Source organism: Hyla sarda, chromosome 2 (genome assembly GCF_029499605.1).
Source record: "Hyla sarda isolate aHylSar1 chromosome 2, aHylSar1.hap1, whole genome shotgun sequence".
Taxonomy (NCBI): Eukaryota; Metazoa; Chordata; class Amphibia; order Anura; family Hylidae; genus Hyla; species Hyla sarda.
The window spans coordinates 83,044,288-83,062,341 of record NC_079190.1 but is presented as its reverse complement, the minus strand read 5'-3'; the positions used below and the strand labels follow the sequence as shown (position 1 = coordinate 83,062,341).

The 18,054-nt window shown below is 49.1% G+C and overlaps 1 protein-coding gene across 1 annotated transcript in view; it reads left to right on the top strand.

Moving 5' to 3' along the window:
* Nucleotides 1-118: 118 nt before the first annotated feature.
* PA2G4 (proliferation-associated 2G4) overlaps nucleotides 119-18,054 on the top strand; it is a 29,531-nt gene continuing 11,595 nt past the window's right edge. Inside the window, exons 1-3 of the mRNA XM_056562316.1 lie at nucleotides 119-378; nucleotides 12,429-12,557; nucleotides 13,436-13,541. Of these exons, the coding sequence (XP_056418291.1) occupies nucleotides 291-378; nucleotides 12,429-12,557; nucleotides 13,436-13,541 (323 nt within the window). The 5' untranslated portion in view covers nucleotides 119-290. The remainder of the gene's footprint in view (nucleotides 379-12,428; nucleotides 12,558-13,435; nucleotides 13,542-18,054) is intronic.

Sequence of the window (18,054 nt, the reverse complement as noted above, 5' to 3'; positions counted from 1 at the left end):
AACAAAAACTCTTCCCGGCCATGCGCTCCTCATAACGCGGCGCACGATGCCCCGGCATAGGTAGGACTACAGCTCCCGACACCCACCGCGCGCGCCAAATGTGGGTGGCTCACGTGGTCGGCGCCCATGGCCTCCACGCGTCACAGCACGGCTGCGAACTACAACTACCGAAGTGCTTTGCGGCTGACCCTCAACCTCACGCCTGCGGTGTGCTCCCGCCTCCTGAGCCCTCGCTCTCTCTGTGTCCGCCGCCGCACGCTTGTGCACACGGGAGACCGCTGGACGCCAAAATGTCGGGTGACGATGAGCAGCAAGAGCAGACGATCGCCGAGGACCTGGTGGTCACTAAGTACAAGATGGGGGGCGACATCGCCAATAGTAAGTGTCCGGCTGTCAGCTGTAGCAGCGGGGGGGGATGAGATGTGCCGGGACCCGGGTGTCCGCACATGAATGCCGGGTAGCGCCACCATGGGAGGAGGCGGGCACAGGCCTCGGTGTCCTCGTGTCTGTAACGGCGGCCGGTATAAGCTGAACGCCAGTGGGGGAGGGGGATCGCACGTGTCCCGCCAGCCATGTGCCTCCCCGGCACCCGTACATCTCCCGGGCACCCACGTGTCTGCCGGGCCCGCGCTCTGAATGCCCCTACGGGCGGATCGTCCTCCTCTCCCACGTGCTCCCCACCACACAGCGGGGCCGGTCTTCCGGTGGTGTCCCTCCCTCCCCTGTGTTTGTCCCTTCAGTGGAGGGGCCGCTGCCGCCATGTTTTCAAGGAGCCCGAGAACTTACAGGGAATTTCCCAGAATCCTCCCTGATCGCCTGATCTCAATGCAATGAGACCTGTAAATGTATTATAAGGGGAGATCCCCTTTAATTCTCCTGGATCAGCTGCTGTAAGGGAAGAATTATATGGGGGGGCTCTGCTGGCGGTGTACACATGGCGCAAAACTATTACACATGGCGCAAAACTATTACACATGGCGCAAAAGTGTCAGATGGCCTAACTTTTTTGTTCCCATAGCTGCAGATGTCAGTCTTTGCATTGTTTCCCCAACCATTGAGCCTCCAGCTGTTTCAAAACTACAACCCCCAGCCAAAGGCTGTTTGGGCAAGAATCCCAGTGGTTGGACCCCTCCGCGATCAGCTACTTATCCCCCTCACCTGTTATGGGATAAGTTAGTTTTGGCTTGAGGTTTTTTTTTTCTTTTTTTTTTTACCACCAATCCCAAAAAAACTGAATTGCATCCCTGAATAAACAGCGCTAAACAATGTTCAGAAGCCAAGGAATAAGTGCAGTGTACCACGCCGCTGCGCCATTCATTAGGAGGATACTCATCCTTGTCAATTCTCAGTATCGGTCCCAGCAGTCGGACCCCCAATGATCTGCTAGTTATCCCCTGTACTGTGGGTAGAGAATAACTTTGTAAAATGAGATTACCCTCCCCCCCCCCCTTTAAAAAAAAAAACAGTGGGTTCCCCAGCAAAGAAAAGATCACTGGAGAAATGTAGAATGTGTCGGCAGATAAGAACCATTAGGCCCATCTAGTCTGCCCAATAATCTGAATCCTATGAATAGTCCCTGGGCCTATCTTATATGGAGGATAGCCTTATGCTTATCCCATGTATGTTTAAAGGGGTACTCCCATGGAAAAATTTTATTTTTCTTTTTTTAAGTCAACTGGTGCCAGAAAGTTTAACAGATTTGTAAATTACTTCTATTAAAAAAAAAAATATCTTAATCCTTCCGGTACTTGTTATCTGCTGAATACTACAGAGGAAATTCTTTTCTTTTTTGAACACAGAGCTCTCTGCTGACATCTCTGTCCATTTTAGGAACTGTCCAGAGCAGCATATGTATTTTCTCCTACTCTGGACAGTTCTTAAAATGGACAGAGATGTCAGCAGAGAGCACTGTGTTCCAAAAAGAAAATAATTTCCTCGTTAGTATTCAGCAGCTAATAAGTACCGGAAGGATTAAGATTATTATTTTTTTTTAAATACAAGTCATTTACACTTTCTGGCACCAGTTGATTAAAAAAAAAAAAAAAAAGTTTTCCACCGGAGTACCCTTTTAAACTCCTTCACTGTATTTGCAGTGACCACTTCTGCAGGAAGGCTATTCCATGCATCCACTACTCTCTCAGTAAAGTAATACTTCCTGATATCACTTTTAAACCTTTGCCTCTCTAATTTAAAACTATACCATCCATAGTGATCATTGAGATGAATGTGTGTCGTATAAAAGAAGACAGCCTTCGGCTGTCCGGGCATGCTGGGAGTTGTAGTTGCGCAACAGCTGGAGGCACCCTGGCTGGGAAACACTGTCCTAGAAGGGTCCAAGCAGGGGATTTATCTTCACAGATTGTATGATTGCTTGGGATTTGGCTGATCAAACGGGGTTCCAAGTCCTGAGAGATGAGAGTCCTGCAGTCCTGCTTGTGCACCACCACTCATTGTCTATAGGATCTGCTGGGGAGAGCTGAGAGGCTGCACTTGTCTATAGGAGCTGCTGGGGAGAGATGAGAGGCTGCACCTGTCTATAGGAGCTGCTGGGGAGAGATGAGAGGCTGCACCTGTCTATAGGAGCTGCTGGGGAGAGATGAGAGGCTGCACCTGTCTATAGGAGCTGCTGGGGAGAGATGAGAGGCTGCACCTGTCTATAGGAGCTGCTGGGGAGAGATGAGAGGCTGCACCTGTCTATAGGAGCTGCTGGGGAGAGATGAGAGGCTGCACTTGTCTATAGGAGCTGCTGGGGAGAGATGAGAGGCTGCACTTGTCTATAGGAGCTGCTGGGGAGAGATGAGAGGCTGCACCTGTCTATAGGAGCTGCTGGGGAGAGATGAGAGGCTGCACCTGTCTATAGGAGCTGCTGGGGAGAGATGAGAGGCTGCACCTGTCTATAGGAGCTGCTGGGGAGAGGTGAGAGGCTGCACCTGTCTATAGGAGCTGCTGGGGAGAGATGAGAGGCTGTACCTGTCTATAGGAGCTGCTGGGGAGAGATGAGAGGCTGCACTTGTCTATAGGAGCTGCTGGGGAGAGATGAGAGGCTGCACTTGTCTATAGGAGCTGCTGGGGAGAGATGAGAGGCTGCACCTGTCTATAGGAGCTGCTGGGGAGAGATGAGAGGCTGCACCTGTCTATAGGAGCTGCTGGGGAGAGATGAGAGGCTGCACCTGTCTATAGGAGCTGCTGGGGAGAGATGAGAGGCTGTACCTGTCTATAGGAGCTGCTGGGGAGAGATGAGAGGCTGCACCTGTCTATAGGAGCTGCTGGGGAGAGATGAGAGGCTGCACTTGTCTATAGGAGCTGCTGGGGAGAGATGAGAGGCTGCACTTGTCTATAGGAGCTGCTGGGGAGAGATGAGAGGCTGTACCTGTCTATAGGAGCTGCTGGGGAGAGATGAGAGGCTGCACCTGTCTATAGGAGCTGCTGGGGAGAGATGAGAGGCTGCACTTGTCTATAGGAGCTGCTGGGGAGAGATGAGAGGCTGCACTTGTCTATAGGAGCTGCTGGGGAGAGATGAGAGGCTGCACTTGTCTATAGGAGCTGCTGGGGAGAGATGAGAGGCTGGGGAGAGATGAGAGGCTGGGGAGAGATGAGAGGCTGCACTTGTCTATAGGAGCTGCTGGGGAGAGATGAGAGGCTGCACTTGTCTATAGGAGCTGCTGGGGAGAGATGAGAGGCTGCACTTGTCTATAGGAGCTGCTGGGGAGAGATGAGAGGCTGCACTTGTCTATAGGAGCTGCTGGGGAGAGATGAGAGGCTGGGGAGAGATGAGAGGCTGCACTTGTCTATAGGAGCTGCTGGGGAGAGATGAGAGGCTGCACTTGTCTATAGGAGCTGCTGGGGAGAGATGAGAGGCTGCACTTGTCTATAGGAGCTGCTGGGGAGAGATGAGAGGCTGCACCTGTCTATAGGAGCTGCTGGGGAGAGATGAGAGGCTGCACTTGTCTATAGGAGCTGCTGGGGAGAGATGAGAGGCTGGGGAGAGATGAGAGGCTGCACTTGTCTATAGGAGCTGCTGGGGAGAGATGAGAGGCTGCACTTGTCTATAGGAGCTGCTGGGGAGAGATGAGAGGCTGCACTTGTCTATAGGAGCTGCTGGGGAGAGATGAGAGGCTGCACTTGTCTATAGGAGCTGCTGGGGAGAGATGAGAGGCTGCACCTGTCTATAGGAGCTGCTGGGGAGAGATGAGAGGCTGCACCTGTCTATAGGAGCTGCTGGGGAGAGATGAGAGGCTGCACCTGTCTATAGGAGCTGCTGGGGAGAGATGAGAGGCTGCACCTGTCTATAGGAGCTGCTGGGGAGAGATGAGAGGCTGCACCTGTCTATAGGAGCTGCTGGGGAGAGATGAGAGGCTGCACCTGTCTATAGGAGCTGCTGGGGAGAGATGAGAGGCTGCACCTGTCTATAGGAGCTGCTGGGGAGAGATGAGAGGCTGCACCTGTCTATAGGAGCTGCTGGGGAGAGATGAGAGGCTGCACCTGTCTATAGGAGCTGCTGGGGAGAGATGAGAGGCTGCACCTGTCTATAGGAGATGCTGGGGAGAGATGAGAGGCTGCACCTGTCTATAGGAGCTGCTGGGGAGAGATTAGAGGCTGCACCTGTCTATAGGAGCTGCTGGGGAGAGATGAGAGGCTGCACTTGTCTATAGGAGCTGCTGGGGAGAGATGAGAGGCTGCACCTGTCTATAGGAGCTGCTGGGGAGAGATGAGAGGCTGCACCTGTCTATAGGAGCTGCTGGGGAGAGATGAGAGGCTGCACCTGTCTATAGGAGCTGCTGGGGAGAGATGAGAGGCTGCACCTGTCTATAGGAGCTGCTGGGGAGAGATGAGAGGCTGCACCTGTCTATAGGAGCTGCTGGGGAGAGATGAGAGGCTGCACCTGTCTATAGGAGCTGCTGGGGAGAGATGAGAGGCTGCACTTGGCTATAGGAGCTGCTGGGGAGAGGTGAGAGGCTGCACCTGGCTATAGGAGCTGCTGGGGAGAGGTGAGAGGCTGCACCTGGCTATAGGAGCTGCTGGGGAGAGGTGAGAGGCTGCACCTGGCTATAGGAGCTGCTGGGGAGAGGTGAGAGGCTGCACCTGGCTATAGGAGCTGCTGGGGAGAGGTGAGAGGCTGCACCTGTCTATAGGAGCTGCTGGGGAGAGGTGAGAGGCTGCACCTGTCTATAGGAGCTGCTGGGGAGAGGTGAGAGGCTGCACCTGTCTATAGGAGCTGCTGGGGAGAGGTGAGAGGCTGCACCTGTCTATAGGAGCTGCTGGGGAGAGATGAGAGGCTGCACCTGTCTATAGGAGCTGCTGGGGAGAGATGAGAGGCTGCACCTGTCTATAGGAGCTGCTGGGGAGAGATGAGAGGCTGCACCTGTCTATAGGAGCTGCTGGGGAGAGATGAGAGGCTGCACCTGTCTATAGGAGCTGCTGGGGAGAGATGAGAGGCTGCACCTGTCTATAGGAGCTGCTGGGGAGAGATGAGAGGCTGCACCTGTCTATAGGAGCTGCTGGGGAGAGATGAGAGGCTGCACCTGTCTATAGGAGCTGCTGGGGAGAGATGAGAGGCTGCACCTGTCTATAGGAGCTGCTGGGGAGAGATGAGAGGCTGCACCTGTCTATAGGAGCTGCTGGGGAGAGGAGAGGCTGCACCTGTCTATAGGAGCTGCTGGGGAGAGATGAGGCTGCACCTGTCTATAGGAGCTGCTGGGGAGAGATGAGAGGCTGCACCTGTCTATAGGAGCTGCTGGGGAGAGATGAGAGGCTGCACCTGTCTATAGGAGCTGCTGGGGAGAGATGAGAGGCTGCACCTGTCTATAGGAGCTGCTGGGGAGAGATGAGAGGCTGCACCTGTCTATAGGAGCTGCTGGGGAGAGATGAGAGGCTGCACCTGTCTATAGGAGCTGCTGGGGAGAGATGAGAGGCTGCACCTGTCTATAGGAGCTGCTGGGGAGAGATGAGAGGCTGCACCTGTCTATAGGAGCTGCTGGGGAGAGATGAGAGGCTGCACCTGTCTATAGGAGCTGCTGGGGAGAGATGAGAGGCTGCACCTGTCTATAGGAGCTGCTGGGGAGAGATGAGAGGCTGCACCTGTCTATAGGAGCTGCTGGGGAGAGATGAGAGGCTGCACCTGTCTATAGGAGCTGCTGGGGAGAGATGAGAGGCTGCACCTGTCTATAGGAGCTGCTGGGGAGAGATGAGAGGCTGCACCTGTCTATAGGAGCTGCTGGGGAGAGATGAGAGGCTGCACCTGTCTATAGGAGCTGCTGGGGAGAGATGAGAGGCTGCACCTGTCTATAGGAGCTGCTGGGGAGAGATGAGAGGCTGCACCTGTCTATAGGAGCTGCTGGGGAGAGATGAGAGGCTGCACCTGTCTATAGGAGCTGCTGGGGAGAGGTGAGAGGCTGCACCTGTCTATAGGAGCTGCTGGGGAGAGGTGAGAGGCTGCACCTGTCTATAGGAGCTGCTGGGGAGAGGTGAGAGGCTGCACCTGTCTATAGGAGCTGCTGGGGAGAGGTGAGAGGCTGCACCTGTCTATAGGAGCTGCTGGGGAGAGGTGAGAGGCTGCACCTGTCTATAGGAGCTGCTGGGGAGAGGTGAGAGGCTGCACCTGTCTATAGGAGCTGCTGGGGAGAGGTGAGAGGCTGCACCTGTCTATAGGAGCTGCTGGGGAGAGGTGAGAGGCTGCACCTGTCTATAGGAGCTGCTGGGGAGAGGTGAGAGGCTGCACCTGTCTATAGGAGCTGCTGGGGAGAGGTGAGAGGCTGCACCTGTCTATAGGAGCTGCTGGGGAGAGGTGAGAGGCTGCACCTGTCTATAGGAGCTGCTGGGGAGAGGTGAGAGGCTGCACCTGTCTATAGGAGCTGCTGGGGAGAGGTGAGAGGCTGCACCTGTCTATAGGAGCTGCTGGGGAGAGGTGAGAGGCTGCACCTGTCTATAGGAGCTGCTGGGGAGAGGTGAGAGGCTGCACCTGTCTATAGGAGCTGCTGGGGAGAGGTGAGAGGCTGCACCTGTCTATAGGAGCTGCTGGGGAGAGATGAGAGGCTGCACCTGTCTATAGGAGCTGCTGGGGAGAGATGAGAGGCTGCACCTGTCTATAGGAGCTGCTGGGGAGAGATGAGAGGCTGCACCTGTCTATAGGAGCTGCTGGGGAGAGATGAGAGGCTGCACCTGTCTATAGGAGCTGCTGGGGAGAGATGAGAGGCTGCACCTGTCTATAGGAGCTGCTGGGGAGAGATGAGAGGCTGCACCTGTCTATAGGAGCTGCTGGGGAGAGATGAGAGGCTGCACCTGTCTATAGGAGCTGCTGGGGAGAGATGAGAGGCTGCACTTGTCTATCCCTGGCAGCTTCTATAGATAAAATTGAGTGACAGGATGACTGCTGCTTATTTCAACAAGAGACCTTGGACCGCGGTCTTGGGTTTTGTGCCCCAGTAGTCAGACAACCCCCACCCCTAATGTTGGCTGGGGAACCTGGGTTTCCCTAACGTAGAGCCCCCAAATATCTCTTTGATAGAGCATATGCGCAGTGGTTAAAGGAGTACTCCGGTGCACACTTTTCTCATGTTATCCCGTCTGGGCTGCAAAATAAAAGAAAACGCACTTTATCTTACCTGCCAATGAGCCCCCGGAGCTCCGGTACAGGTGTTCGGTCCCTGGGCTGTATTCTTCTTACTTCCTGTTAGCCCCGGTACGTCACATGGAGCTTCAGCCTATCACTGGCCGCAGCGATGTCCTGCCTCTGCTGGTGATAGGCTGAAGCTCCGTATGACGTGCCGGGCTAACAGGAAGTAAGAAGAATACAGCCCGGGGACCGAACACCTGTACCGGAGCTCCGGGGGCTCGTTGGCAGGTAAGAGAAAGTGTGTTTTCTTTTATTTTGCAGCCCGGACGGGATAACGTGAAAAAAGTGCGTGCCGGAGTACTCCTTTAATCTTTAAGACCACTCCCTCAAAGAACTACTTTTCTTTGGGCACTCCCTACTGGTTAGAAGAATATCTTGACTATGAGCAGGTCACAAAGTGTCCCCCTGCCGGGATCCCCAGTGATCAGCTGTAATCAGTGGGGAGAGCTGTCAGTACATATACAGTTCTTCTATAGCGCCACTGCAGGGGGATTAAAGAATTACACTGTGACTGTTCAAATCAGTGGAATGTCTGTTGAACACAGGACCTCCAGAACAAGAGGTGCACCTGTCATTTACCAGTCAGTGCAGAGGCACCCACAGATTGGGGGGGGGGGGGGGTGTACATTACTCCTCTCCTGTGTTCTTTGTTTTGCTGCCCCAAGGATCACTGAGACCCGGAAGAATAAAATGCAACACCGCACTCTTATCCACACTCATTCTCCTGCTTATTGGAGGTCTCCGCACTGAGACTCTGACCGATAAAAACTTTTGACATATCAAGTTTTTTTTTTTTGTTTTTGTTTTTTTTCCATTTGACAAGGACACTAACTTAGCATTCACTAACAGGGTATACAAAAATCTTCTCTCTAAACTGGACAGCACCTTTAAAGTGACCTGTCATCAACAAAAACATTTCATATACTGTAGATAATACCATTATTTGTAATATATATTGGTTAAAAATGTAAATATTTTTGGGTGAAATAATGATGTCCCTGCAGCTATTGCCTGTGTCTCTATGAGGAGTCCAAATACAGGAAGTGAGGGCAGAACAAGCAGGGATCTGTACAGTGTGCACTGAGGCTCTATAACATGCTCCTGGCTCATACATCAGGATGATTGACAAGCCAGGAGTCTGCACAGAGCCCTGCTTGTTCCGCCCTCACTTCCTGTGTTTGGACTCCTCATAGAGACACACAGGCAATAGCTGAAGGGAAGCATTTTTTTTTTTTCCACCCAAAAATATGCACAATTTTTAACCAATGTATACTACAAATTAGGGATTGACCGATATCGATATATATTTTTATTTTTTGGGGGCCGATAGCTGATAACTTATACCGATATTCCAGTTTTTTAGCGGGCGCTTTAAATCACTGAACTGTAGCAGCTTTTGCAGGGCCAGAGACCGCCGCCACCACCCGCATCTCTCCCCTACCTGTCCTGCGGTCCTCCCTAGTCCAACCACCACCGCCGCTGCCCCATTGCCTCCCCCATCCCCGGTTTTATAATTACCTGTTCCTAGGATCCGCGCTACTCCTGGCTCCGGCGGCGTCCTGAGCTGTCGCTGTGCGCACTGATGGGGACATCGCGTTGAGGACGTCACTCGTGATTGTGCTGCGCAGGACGCCGCAGGAGCCAGAAGTAGCATGGACCCCGGGAACAGGTAATTATAAAACCAGGGATGGGGGAGGCAATGGTGCAGCGGCGGTGGTCGCAGGGCGGGGAGCAATATCGGCAAGGTAATTGCCGAGAGCGATAATGTCCAAAATCGTGAATATCGGCCAAACCAATAATCAGTCGATCCCTACTACAAATATACATATAATGGTATTTTCTACGTTATATAAAGTTTTTGTTGACGACGGGTACACTTTAAATCAAATAATGAAGTGCTACATGTATCTATACCAGTGTTTTTCCAAATGGCACCTTGTTGTAAAACTACAACTCTCAGCATACTTAGCCAAAGGCTTTCTGGGCATGCTGGGAGTTATAGTTCTGCAGCAGTTGGAGACGCACTGTTTGGAGAATACTGATTTATAGAAAATACGTCTAAGTATTTTATCATTGAGCACCTGTATGGGCTGCCCATCGCCTTATACGGACTAAAATGAGTCAGGATTTCCTACCTGTCCATGGGACATGTCTGAATGTGTCCTATTCTTACGGAAAATAAAGCTCCAAACTGGTAGTGTAAGTCCTCGCTCTGGGTGTGGTGGGTTGTCTGCAGGAAGACAAAGCATCACTTACCTGACTGGTGCATTACATGAGGCATTACACATTAATAAATCAGGTCATGTGTAACCGGAAGACCTGCGCAGTACTATCCCTGCCCTGACGTGAGACCCGGGTCATTGCTATAGGTGACCGCAAAATGATGACCCCCACTGATCACAAAAACTAGCAGGGGGAAGCGCACAACCAAGATGGCGCCATTGGCTTTCATGGGGAGTCTCTCTGGGTCACAGCCGGACAGGACGTGCACTAAGGGTCCGAATAATCGTAACTTTTGTCGCACCCCTAGGACATGTCCAATAGATTAATGAAAACACAAGTGACGTTTTAAGCCGATTTTTAATTGACATCTATTACAAATAGTGTTATTTCTGTTGTACCGACCTGTATGTTGTATGGAAACGGGAGATGGCGCTGCAACGTCTGATGGCCAATGTAACCACGATGATCCGGGCTGCTGGCTTCTATAGATAGAACTGTATTTCAGTGTTTTTCCAAGCAGGGTGTTTCCCGCTGTTGCAAAACTACAACTCCCAACATGCCCGGACAGCCATTGGCTGTCCGGGCATGCTGGGAGTTGTAGTTTATGCAACAGCTGGAGAACCCCTGTTTGGAAAAACCCTGATATATAGTCTGATGCTACAGTTATGCATTATCTGCCCCTTTACTTTTTGATAACCTGCCAAAATGTACCTAAGCTTGAAGGGGTACTCAGGTGGAATTTTTTTATTTTATTTATTTATTTATTTTTTCAAATCAACTGGTGCCAGAAAGTTTAACTGATTTGTAAATTACTTCTATTTAAAAATCTTAATCCTTCCAGTACTTATCAGCTGCTGTATGCTCCAGAGGAAATTGTGTAGTTTTTTTTTTTCCAGCCTGACCATAGTGCTCTCTGCTGACACCTCTGTCCAGGGCAGGATGTGTATGCTATGGGGATTTGCGTCTACTCTGGACAGTTCCTGACATGGACAGAGGTGTCAGCAGAGAGCAGTGTGGTCAGACTGGAAAAGAACTACACGACTTCCTCTAGCATACAGCAGCTGATAAGTACTGGAAGGATTCAGATTTTTGAATAAGGTAATTTACAAATCTATATATATATGTGTATATATGTGTATATATGTGTATATATGTGTATATATGTATATATATATGTATATATATGTATATGTGTGTGTGTGTGTGTGTGTGTGTGTGTGTATATATATATATATATATCACCTTAAAGGGGTACTCCGGCCCTAAGACATCTTATCCGCTATCCAAAGGATAGGGGAGAAGATGTCTGACCGCGGGGGTCCCGCCACTGGGGCCCCCTCACAGTCTTGCATTCATCACCCACCTAGGGGAGCTGCACACCACGCTGCCAGCTCCGAATCTGCCGTGTGACGACCATGGGGCCGGAGTATCGTGACATCACAACTCCGCCCCCGTGTGAGGTCACGCCCCACCCCCGCTATGCAAGTCTGTGGGAGGGGGCATGACGGCAGTCACTCCACCTCCCATAGACTTGCATAGCGGGGGCGTGGCGTGATGCTATTAAAAAAATCTTAATCCTTTCAGTACTTATGAGCTGCTGAAGTTGAGTTGTTCTTTTCTGTCTAAGTGCTCTCTGATGACACCTGTCTCGGGAACTGTCCAGAGTAGAAGCAAATCCCCATAGCAAACCTCTTCTACTCTGTGCAGTTCCCGAGACAAGCAGAGATGTCAGCAGAGAGCACTGTTTCCAGACAGAAAACAACTCAACTTCAGCAGCTGATAATTATTGGAAGGATTAATTTTTTTTTTTTTTTTTTTTGATAGAAGTTATTTACAAATCTGTTTTAACTTTCTGGAGCCAGTTGATATAAATAAAATTTTTTATTTTTTCCTGGAATACCCCTTTAACTGTGGATAGGAAATAAGTAGCTGACCGCGAGGGGTCTGACCAATGAATAAGATGCTGGTTGTCTGACCCCTCCTGATCTAATATTGATGGCCTATCCTGAGGATACTCAGATTTGCAAAGTTGGATGACCCCTTTAAGATCAAGAGGCCAACAATGACTGTTCTAGACAGAGGCCAATACACTAGTGTGAACACTGCCTTATCCCAAAAAACATTGCATGAAATGTACTGTCAATTTGGTATACACGTCACGGTGTATGTCACTTACAATAATCCCTTTTTAAAATTATAATAATATAGCGGTAAGTATCGGCATAATTTATTTTAAAACTTTTTGCGGTGCCTAGAGGGGGTGGTCGTCATTAGAGATGAGCAAACTTACAGTAAATTCGATTAGTCACAGACTTCTCGGCTCGGCAGTTGATGACTTTTCCTGCATAAATTAGTTCAGCTTTCCGGTGCTCCTGTGGGCTGGAAAAGGTGGATACAGTCCTAGGAAAGAGTCTCCAGCCCACGGGAGCACCTGAAAGCTGAACTAATTTATGCAGGAAAAGTCATCAACTGCCGAGCCGAGAAGTTTGTGACGAATCGAATTTACTGTAAGTTCGCTCATCTCTAGTCGTCATTCATGTAGTTTTTCAGTTCCCATGGCACATTTAAAAAAAGTCTTATGTCTCTGTTTTAGGGGTCCTGCGCTCACTTGTGGAGGGAGCCACCGCAGACACTTCTATCCTCAGCCTGTGTGAAAAGGGCGATGCCATGATCATGGAGGAAACTGGCAAGATTTTCAAAAAAGAAAAAGAAATGAAGAAAGGTTAGTTTTTTTTTTTTTGTTTTTTTTTTTTTTGGAAAAGGGTAATTTATTATTGGTATGACTTTATAAAACTGCTGCAAAAGTTATGCGCCATCTCCTGCCATCCTAGACCATACTTGGAAGCTTGTCTACATCTAAGGCCGTTCTTCCCAACCAGGGTTCCTCCAGCTGTTGCAAAACTACAACTCCCAGCATGGCCAACGGCTGTCCGGGCATGCTGGGAGTTGTAGTTTTGCAACAGCTGGAGGCACCCTGGTTTGGAAGCACTGATCTAAGGTTTTGCTATTAATGAAGAACGTGCATCTCTTTGATAAATATCAGTACACGTGATTAGAGATGAGCGAACTTACAGTAAATTCGATTCGTCACGAACTTCTCGGCTCGGCAGTTGATGACTTTTCCTGCATAAATTAGTTCAGCTTTCAGGCGCTCCCGTGGGCTGGAAAAGGTGGATACAGTCCTAGGAGACTCTTTCCTAGGACTGTATCCACCTTTTCCAGCCCACCGGAGCACCTGAAGGCTGAACTCATTTATGCAGGAAAAGTCATCAACTGCCGAGCGGAGAAGTTTGTGACAAATCGAATTTACTGTAAGTTCGCTCATCTCTAGTCAGTACACGTGATATATACGCCCAGGCATGACTGATTTACCCAATGATAAATTCCCTGTGGGGTGTATAAAAGTGCACAGTGTTGTAGTGTGCAGCTGATGGGGTCCTATTTTCAGTATGGTTCATTCTGGATTTCACTGTCTATGGGGTCTGTTCAGATAACCACAGTCACTACATTTCTACGTGTTGCTTTTTGGCATTGGAATCACATGAGACTGCAGTTGGGAAATAATCTCCTTTTATTCCACTCTTATTTTCTTTATTGCAGGGATCGCGTTTCCAACAAGTGTCTCGGTTAATAACACTGTGTGTCACTTCTCCCCTCTGAAGAGCGACCAAGATTACCTCCTGAAAAAGGGGGATGTAGTTAAGATGTAAGTACCTATTACAAATACATATCCAGTGATCCCTCAACTTACAATGGCCTCAACTTACAATAGTTTCAACATAAAATGTTACGGACAGTCCAGATCTGTGAAACGTGTCAATGGCCGGAAGAACTGACCAATCGGAATGGGCAATTTACTGGTAAAACACCTGTATTACTGAAGCGTATGCACTGACTGATGTCTGGTAGCGCCTCCCTACAGTACAGGAGGTATTACATGTTCTGTACACTTTACCTGTACCAGGGTTACCTGCTCCTTTGGACACCAGGTAAGGGGCGACTCTGTAACTTTTTTAGGACATTGCCTGTACTGTACAGGACCTGAAGAAGCTCCTGTCCTCTAAATAGACCAGTGTTTCCCAAGCAGAGTGCCCCCAGCTGTTGCAAAACTACAACTCCCAGCATGCCCGGACAGCCAAAGGCTGTCCGGGCATGCTGGGAGTTGTAGTTTTGCAACAGCTGGAGGCTCCCTCCTTGGGAAACACTGACATAGACAGTGATTACAGCTCCCAGCAGATCTTTCTTACTTTTATACGTAAGGATTTGCTTTCTCTATTAGTTATTTACTTATTTTTCTTTAATTCTCACTTTTTCCTATTTTTGGATGACATTTTGGTGGCTTCAGAACCAATTACCAGGTTTCCATAGAGATATGGTCTCAACATACAATGGTTTCAACATACAATGGTCGTCCTGGAACCAATTAATATTGTAACTTGAGGGACCACTGTATACAGTGGGCAAAAAAGTATTTAGTCAACCACCAATTGTGCAAGTTCTCCCACTTAAAAAAGATGAGGTCTGTAATTTTCATCATAGGTATACCATAATGAGAAAATCCATGAAATCACATTGTCTGATTTTTTATAGAATTTATTTGCAAATTATGAAAATGGAAATTAAAGGGGTATTCCAGGCCAAAACTTTTTTTTTATATATATCAACTGGCTCCGGAAAGTTAAACAGATTTGTAAATTACTTCTATTAAAAAATCTTAATCCTTTCAATAGTTATTAGCTTCTGAAGTTGAGTTGTTGTTTTCTGTCTAACTACTTTCTGATGACTCACGTCCCGGGAGATGTCCAGCTCCTATGGGGATATTCTCCCATCATGCACAGCTCCTGGGACGTGACATCATCAGTGAGCAGTTGGACAGAAAACTTCAGAAGCTAATAACTTTTGGAAGGATTAAGATTTTTTAATGGAAGTAATTTACAAATCTGTTTACCGTATATACTCGAGTATAAGCCGAGTTTTTCAGCACGATTTTTCGTGCTGAAAACACCCCCCTCGGCTTATACTCGAGTGAACTCCCCCACCCGCAGTGGTCTTCAACCTGCGGACTTCCAGAGGTTTCAAAACTACATCTCCCAGCAAGCCCGGGCAGCCATCGGCTGTCCGGGCTTGCTGGGAGTTGTAGTTTTGAAACCTCCGAAGGTCCGCAGGTTGAAGACCACTGCGGCCTTCAACATCATCCAGCCCCCTCTCACCCCCTTTAGTTCTGAGTACTCACCTCCGCTCGGCGCTGGTCCGGTGCTGCAGGACTGTCCGTAGAGGAGGTGGTCCGGTGGGATAGTGGTTCCGGGCTGCTATCTTCACCGGGAGGCCTCTTCTAAGCGCTTCGGGCCCGGCCTCAGAATAGTCACGTTGCCGTGACAACGACGCAGAGGTGCGTTCATTGCCAACGTACTTCTGCGTCGTTGTCAAGGCAACGCCTCTATTCCGGGCCGGAAGCGCGGAGAAGAGGCGCCCCCGGTGAAGATAGCAGCCCGGACCACCTCCTCTCCGGACAGCCCTGCAGGACCGGACCAGCGCCGAGCGGAGGTGAGTACTCAGAACTAAAGGGGGTGAGAGGGGGCTGGATGATGTTGAAGGCCGCAGTGGTCTTCAACCTGCGGACCTCCGGAGGTTTCAAAACTACAACTCCCAGCAAGCCCGGACAGCCGATGGCTGCCCGGGCTTGCTGGGAGTTGTAGTTTTGAAACCTCTGGAGGTCCGCAGGTTGAAGACCACTGAGGGCGAATGATGAGAAGAGGATGATGAAGGGGGGGGGTGGGGATGATGAAGGGGGGGTGTGGGATGATTACAAGGGGATGATGAAGGGGGGATGTGTGGGATGATAAGGGGATGATGAAGGGGGGATGTGCGGGATGATAAGGGGATGATGAAGGGGGGATGTGTGGGATGATGACAAGGGGATGATGAAGGGGGGATGTGTGGGATGATGACAAGGGGATGATGAAGGGGGGATGTGTGGGATAAGGGGGATGATGAAGGGGGGATGTGTGGGATGATGACAAGGGGATGATGATGAGGATGTTAATGACGGGTCTGGATGATGACAGGGGGGGATGAGGTATTTCCCACCCTAGGCTTATACTCGAGTCAATAACTTTTCCTGGGATTTTGGGTTGAAATTAGGTGTCTTGGCTTATACTCGGGTCGGCTTATACTCGAGTATATACGGTAACTTTCCGGAGCCAGTTGATATATAAAAAAAAGTTTTTGCCTGTAATACCTCTTTAAGTATTTGGTCACCTACAAACAAGCAAGATTTTTGGCTCCCACAGACCTCTAACTTCTTTTTTGAGAGTTTCCTCTGTCCTTCTTCACTCGTTACCTGTATTAATGGCTCTTGTTATCAGTATAAAAGACACCTGTCCACAACCTCAGTCACACTCCAAACTCCACTATGGCCAAGACCAAAGAGCCGTTGAAGGACACCAGAAACAAAAATTGTAGACCTGCACCAGGCTGGGAAGACAGAATCTGCAATAGTTAAGCAGCTTGGTGTGAAGAAATCAATCAAGATCTCACCCCGTGGTGTCAAAATGGTCACAAGAACGGGGGAGCAAAAATCCCAGAACCACATGGGGGGACCTAGTGAATGACCTGCAGAGAGATGGGACCAAAGTAACAAAGGCTACCATCAGTAGCACTACACTGCCAGGGACTCAAATCATGCGGTACCAGACGTGTGCCCCCTGCTTAAGCAATTATATGTCCGGGTCCATCTGAAGTTTGCTAGAGAGCATTTGGATGATCCAGAAGAGTATTGGGAGAATGTCATATGGTCAGATGAAACCAAAGTAGAAATTTTTGGTAAAAACTCAACTTGTCATATTTGGAGGAAACAGAATGCATGGGGCTGCTTCTTCCATCAGAAAGGGCAATGAAGGAGTGGCTTCGTAAGAAGCATTTCAAGGTCCTGGAGTGGCCTTGCCAGTCTCCAGATCTCAACCCCATAGAAAACCTTTGGAGGGAGTTGAAAGTCCGTGTTGCCCAACAGCCTCAAGACATCACTGCTCTAGAGGGGATCTGCATGGAGAAATGGGCCAAAATACCAGCAACAGTGTGTGAAAACCTTGTGAAGACTTACAGAAAACGTTTGACCTGTCATTGGGTTTGGAAATAGCTGATAGCTGATAACTTGTACCGATATTCTGGTATAAGTTATCGGCCTCAAAGTTCACATATTATCGGTATCGGCCCTAAAAAATCGCTATCGGTTGATCCCTACTTCCGTTCATCCATAGTGAAGTAATATCATACGGCCATGTGCATTCATTGTGCTGAGTGCAAAGCCGAATTCATACACATTTTGATGTTTACATTAGGCTATAAATCAGTTACCTGTCAAAACGGGATGCTGATGCGCCCATAGACTTTAGTGGTCCAAATAGTATGTTTGGTCCATTTCCCAAACGTTTTCTTAATTTGTGTGGAACTCTAACACGGTCTATGGGCACATCAGGCTATATGACTGCATTTTGTTTTGACAGGTTGTTGACGTAGACACGAAAATGTGGTGTAAATGAGACCGAACATCACTTCTGATAGGATATCACTTCCACAGCAGTTGAAATGTTCCCAGAGGAATAAAGATAATGTGCACCAGCATTATATTGGGGAAACAAGTAGTTACTACTGGGGAGACCTATTAAAACCTGTCCAGTAAAAAAGTTGCTGAGTTGCCCATAGCAACCAATCAGATCGCTTCTTTCATTTTTGAAAAGTCCTCTGAAAAATGAAAGTAATCTATTAAGTCATTGAAAAAAAAAAAAAAAAAGCATATACAAAGAACAATATCTTCGAGTAGCTGACAATGCCAAGGAGAAACAGCGGTGTTTTTAATAAACAGAGAAATCACAACAATTAACAATATTGCACAGATCTCTCCATATTAATTTTGCTGTCATCCTTGTGACATCACGTCACCATCTCTGAAAATGGAGCTCCCGTCCCTGCACCCCCTCCACTCCTGTCTGCTCAGCAAAAGACCATTGATGTGGAGAGGGAGCTAATATTACTGCTCATTAGATTTTAAGGCAGGAGGAAGCCCTTCTGTCACAGTAGTTCCTCTCAGAACATGCCCACTGCTGTTACCTGCTGCCTTAAAATCTAATGAGTAGAAATAGGAGCTCCCCTATTCACATTGATGGCTCTCCTGAGCACACAGGAGGGGGAGCAGAGAGGGCAGGAGCTGTGTTTTTCAGGGA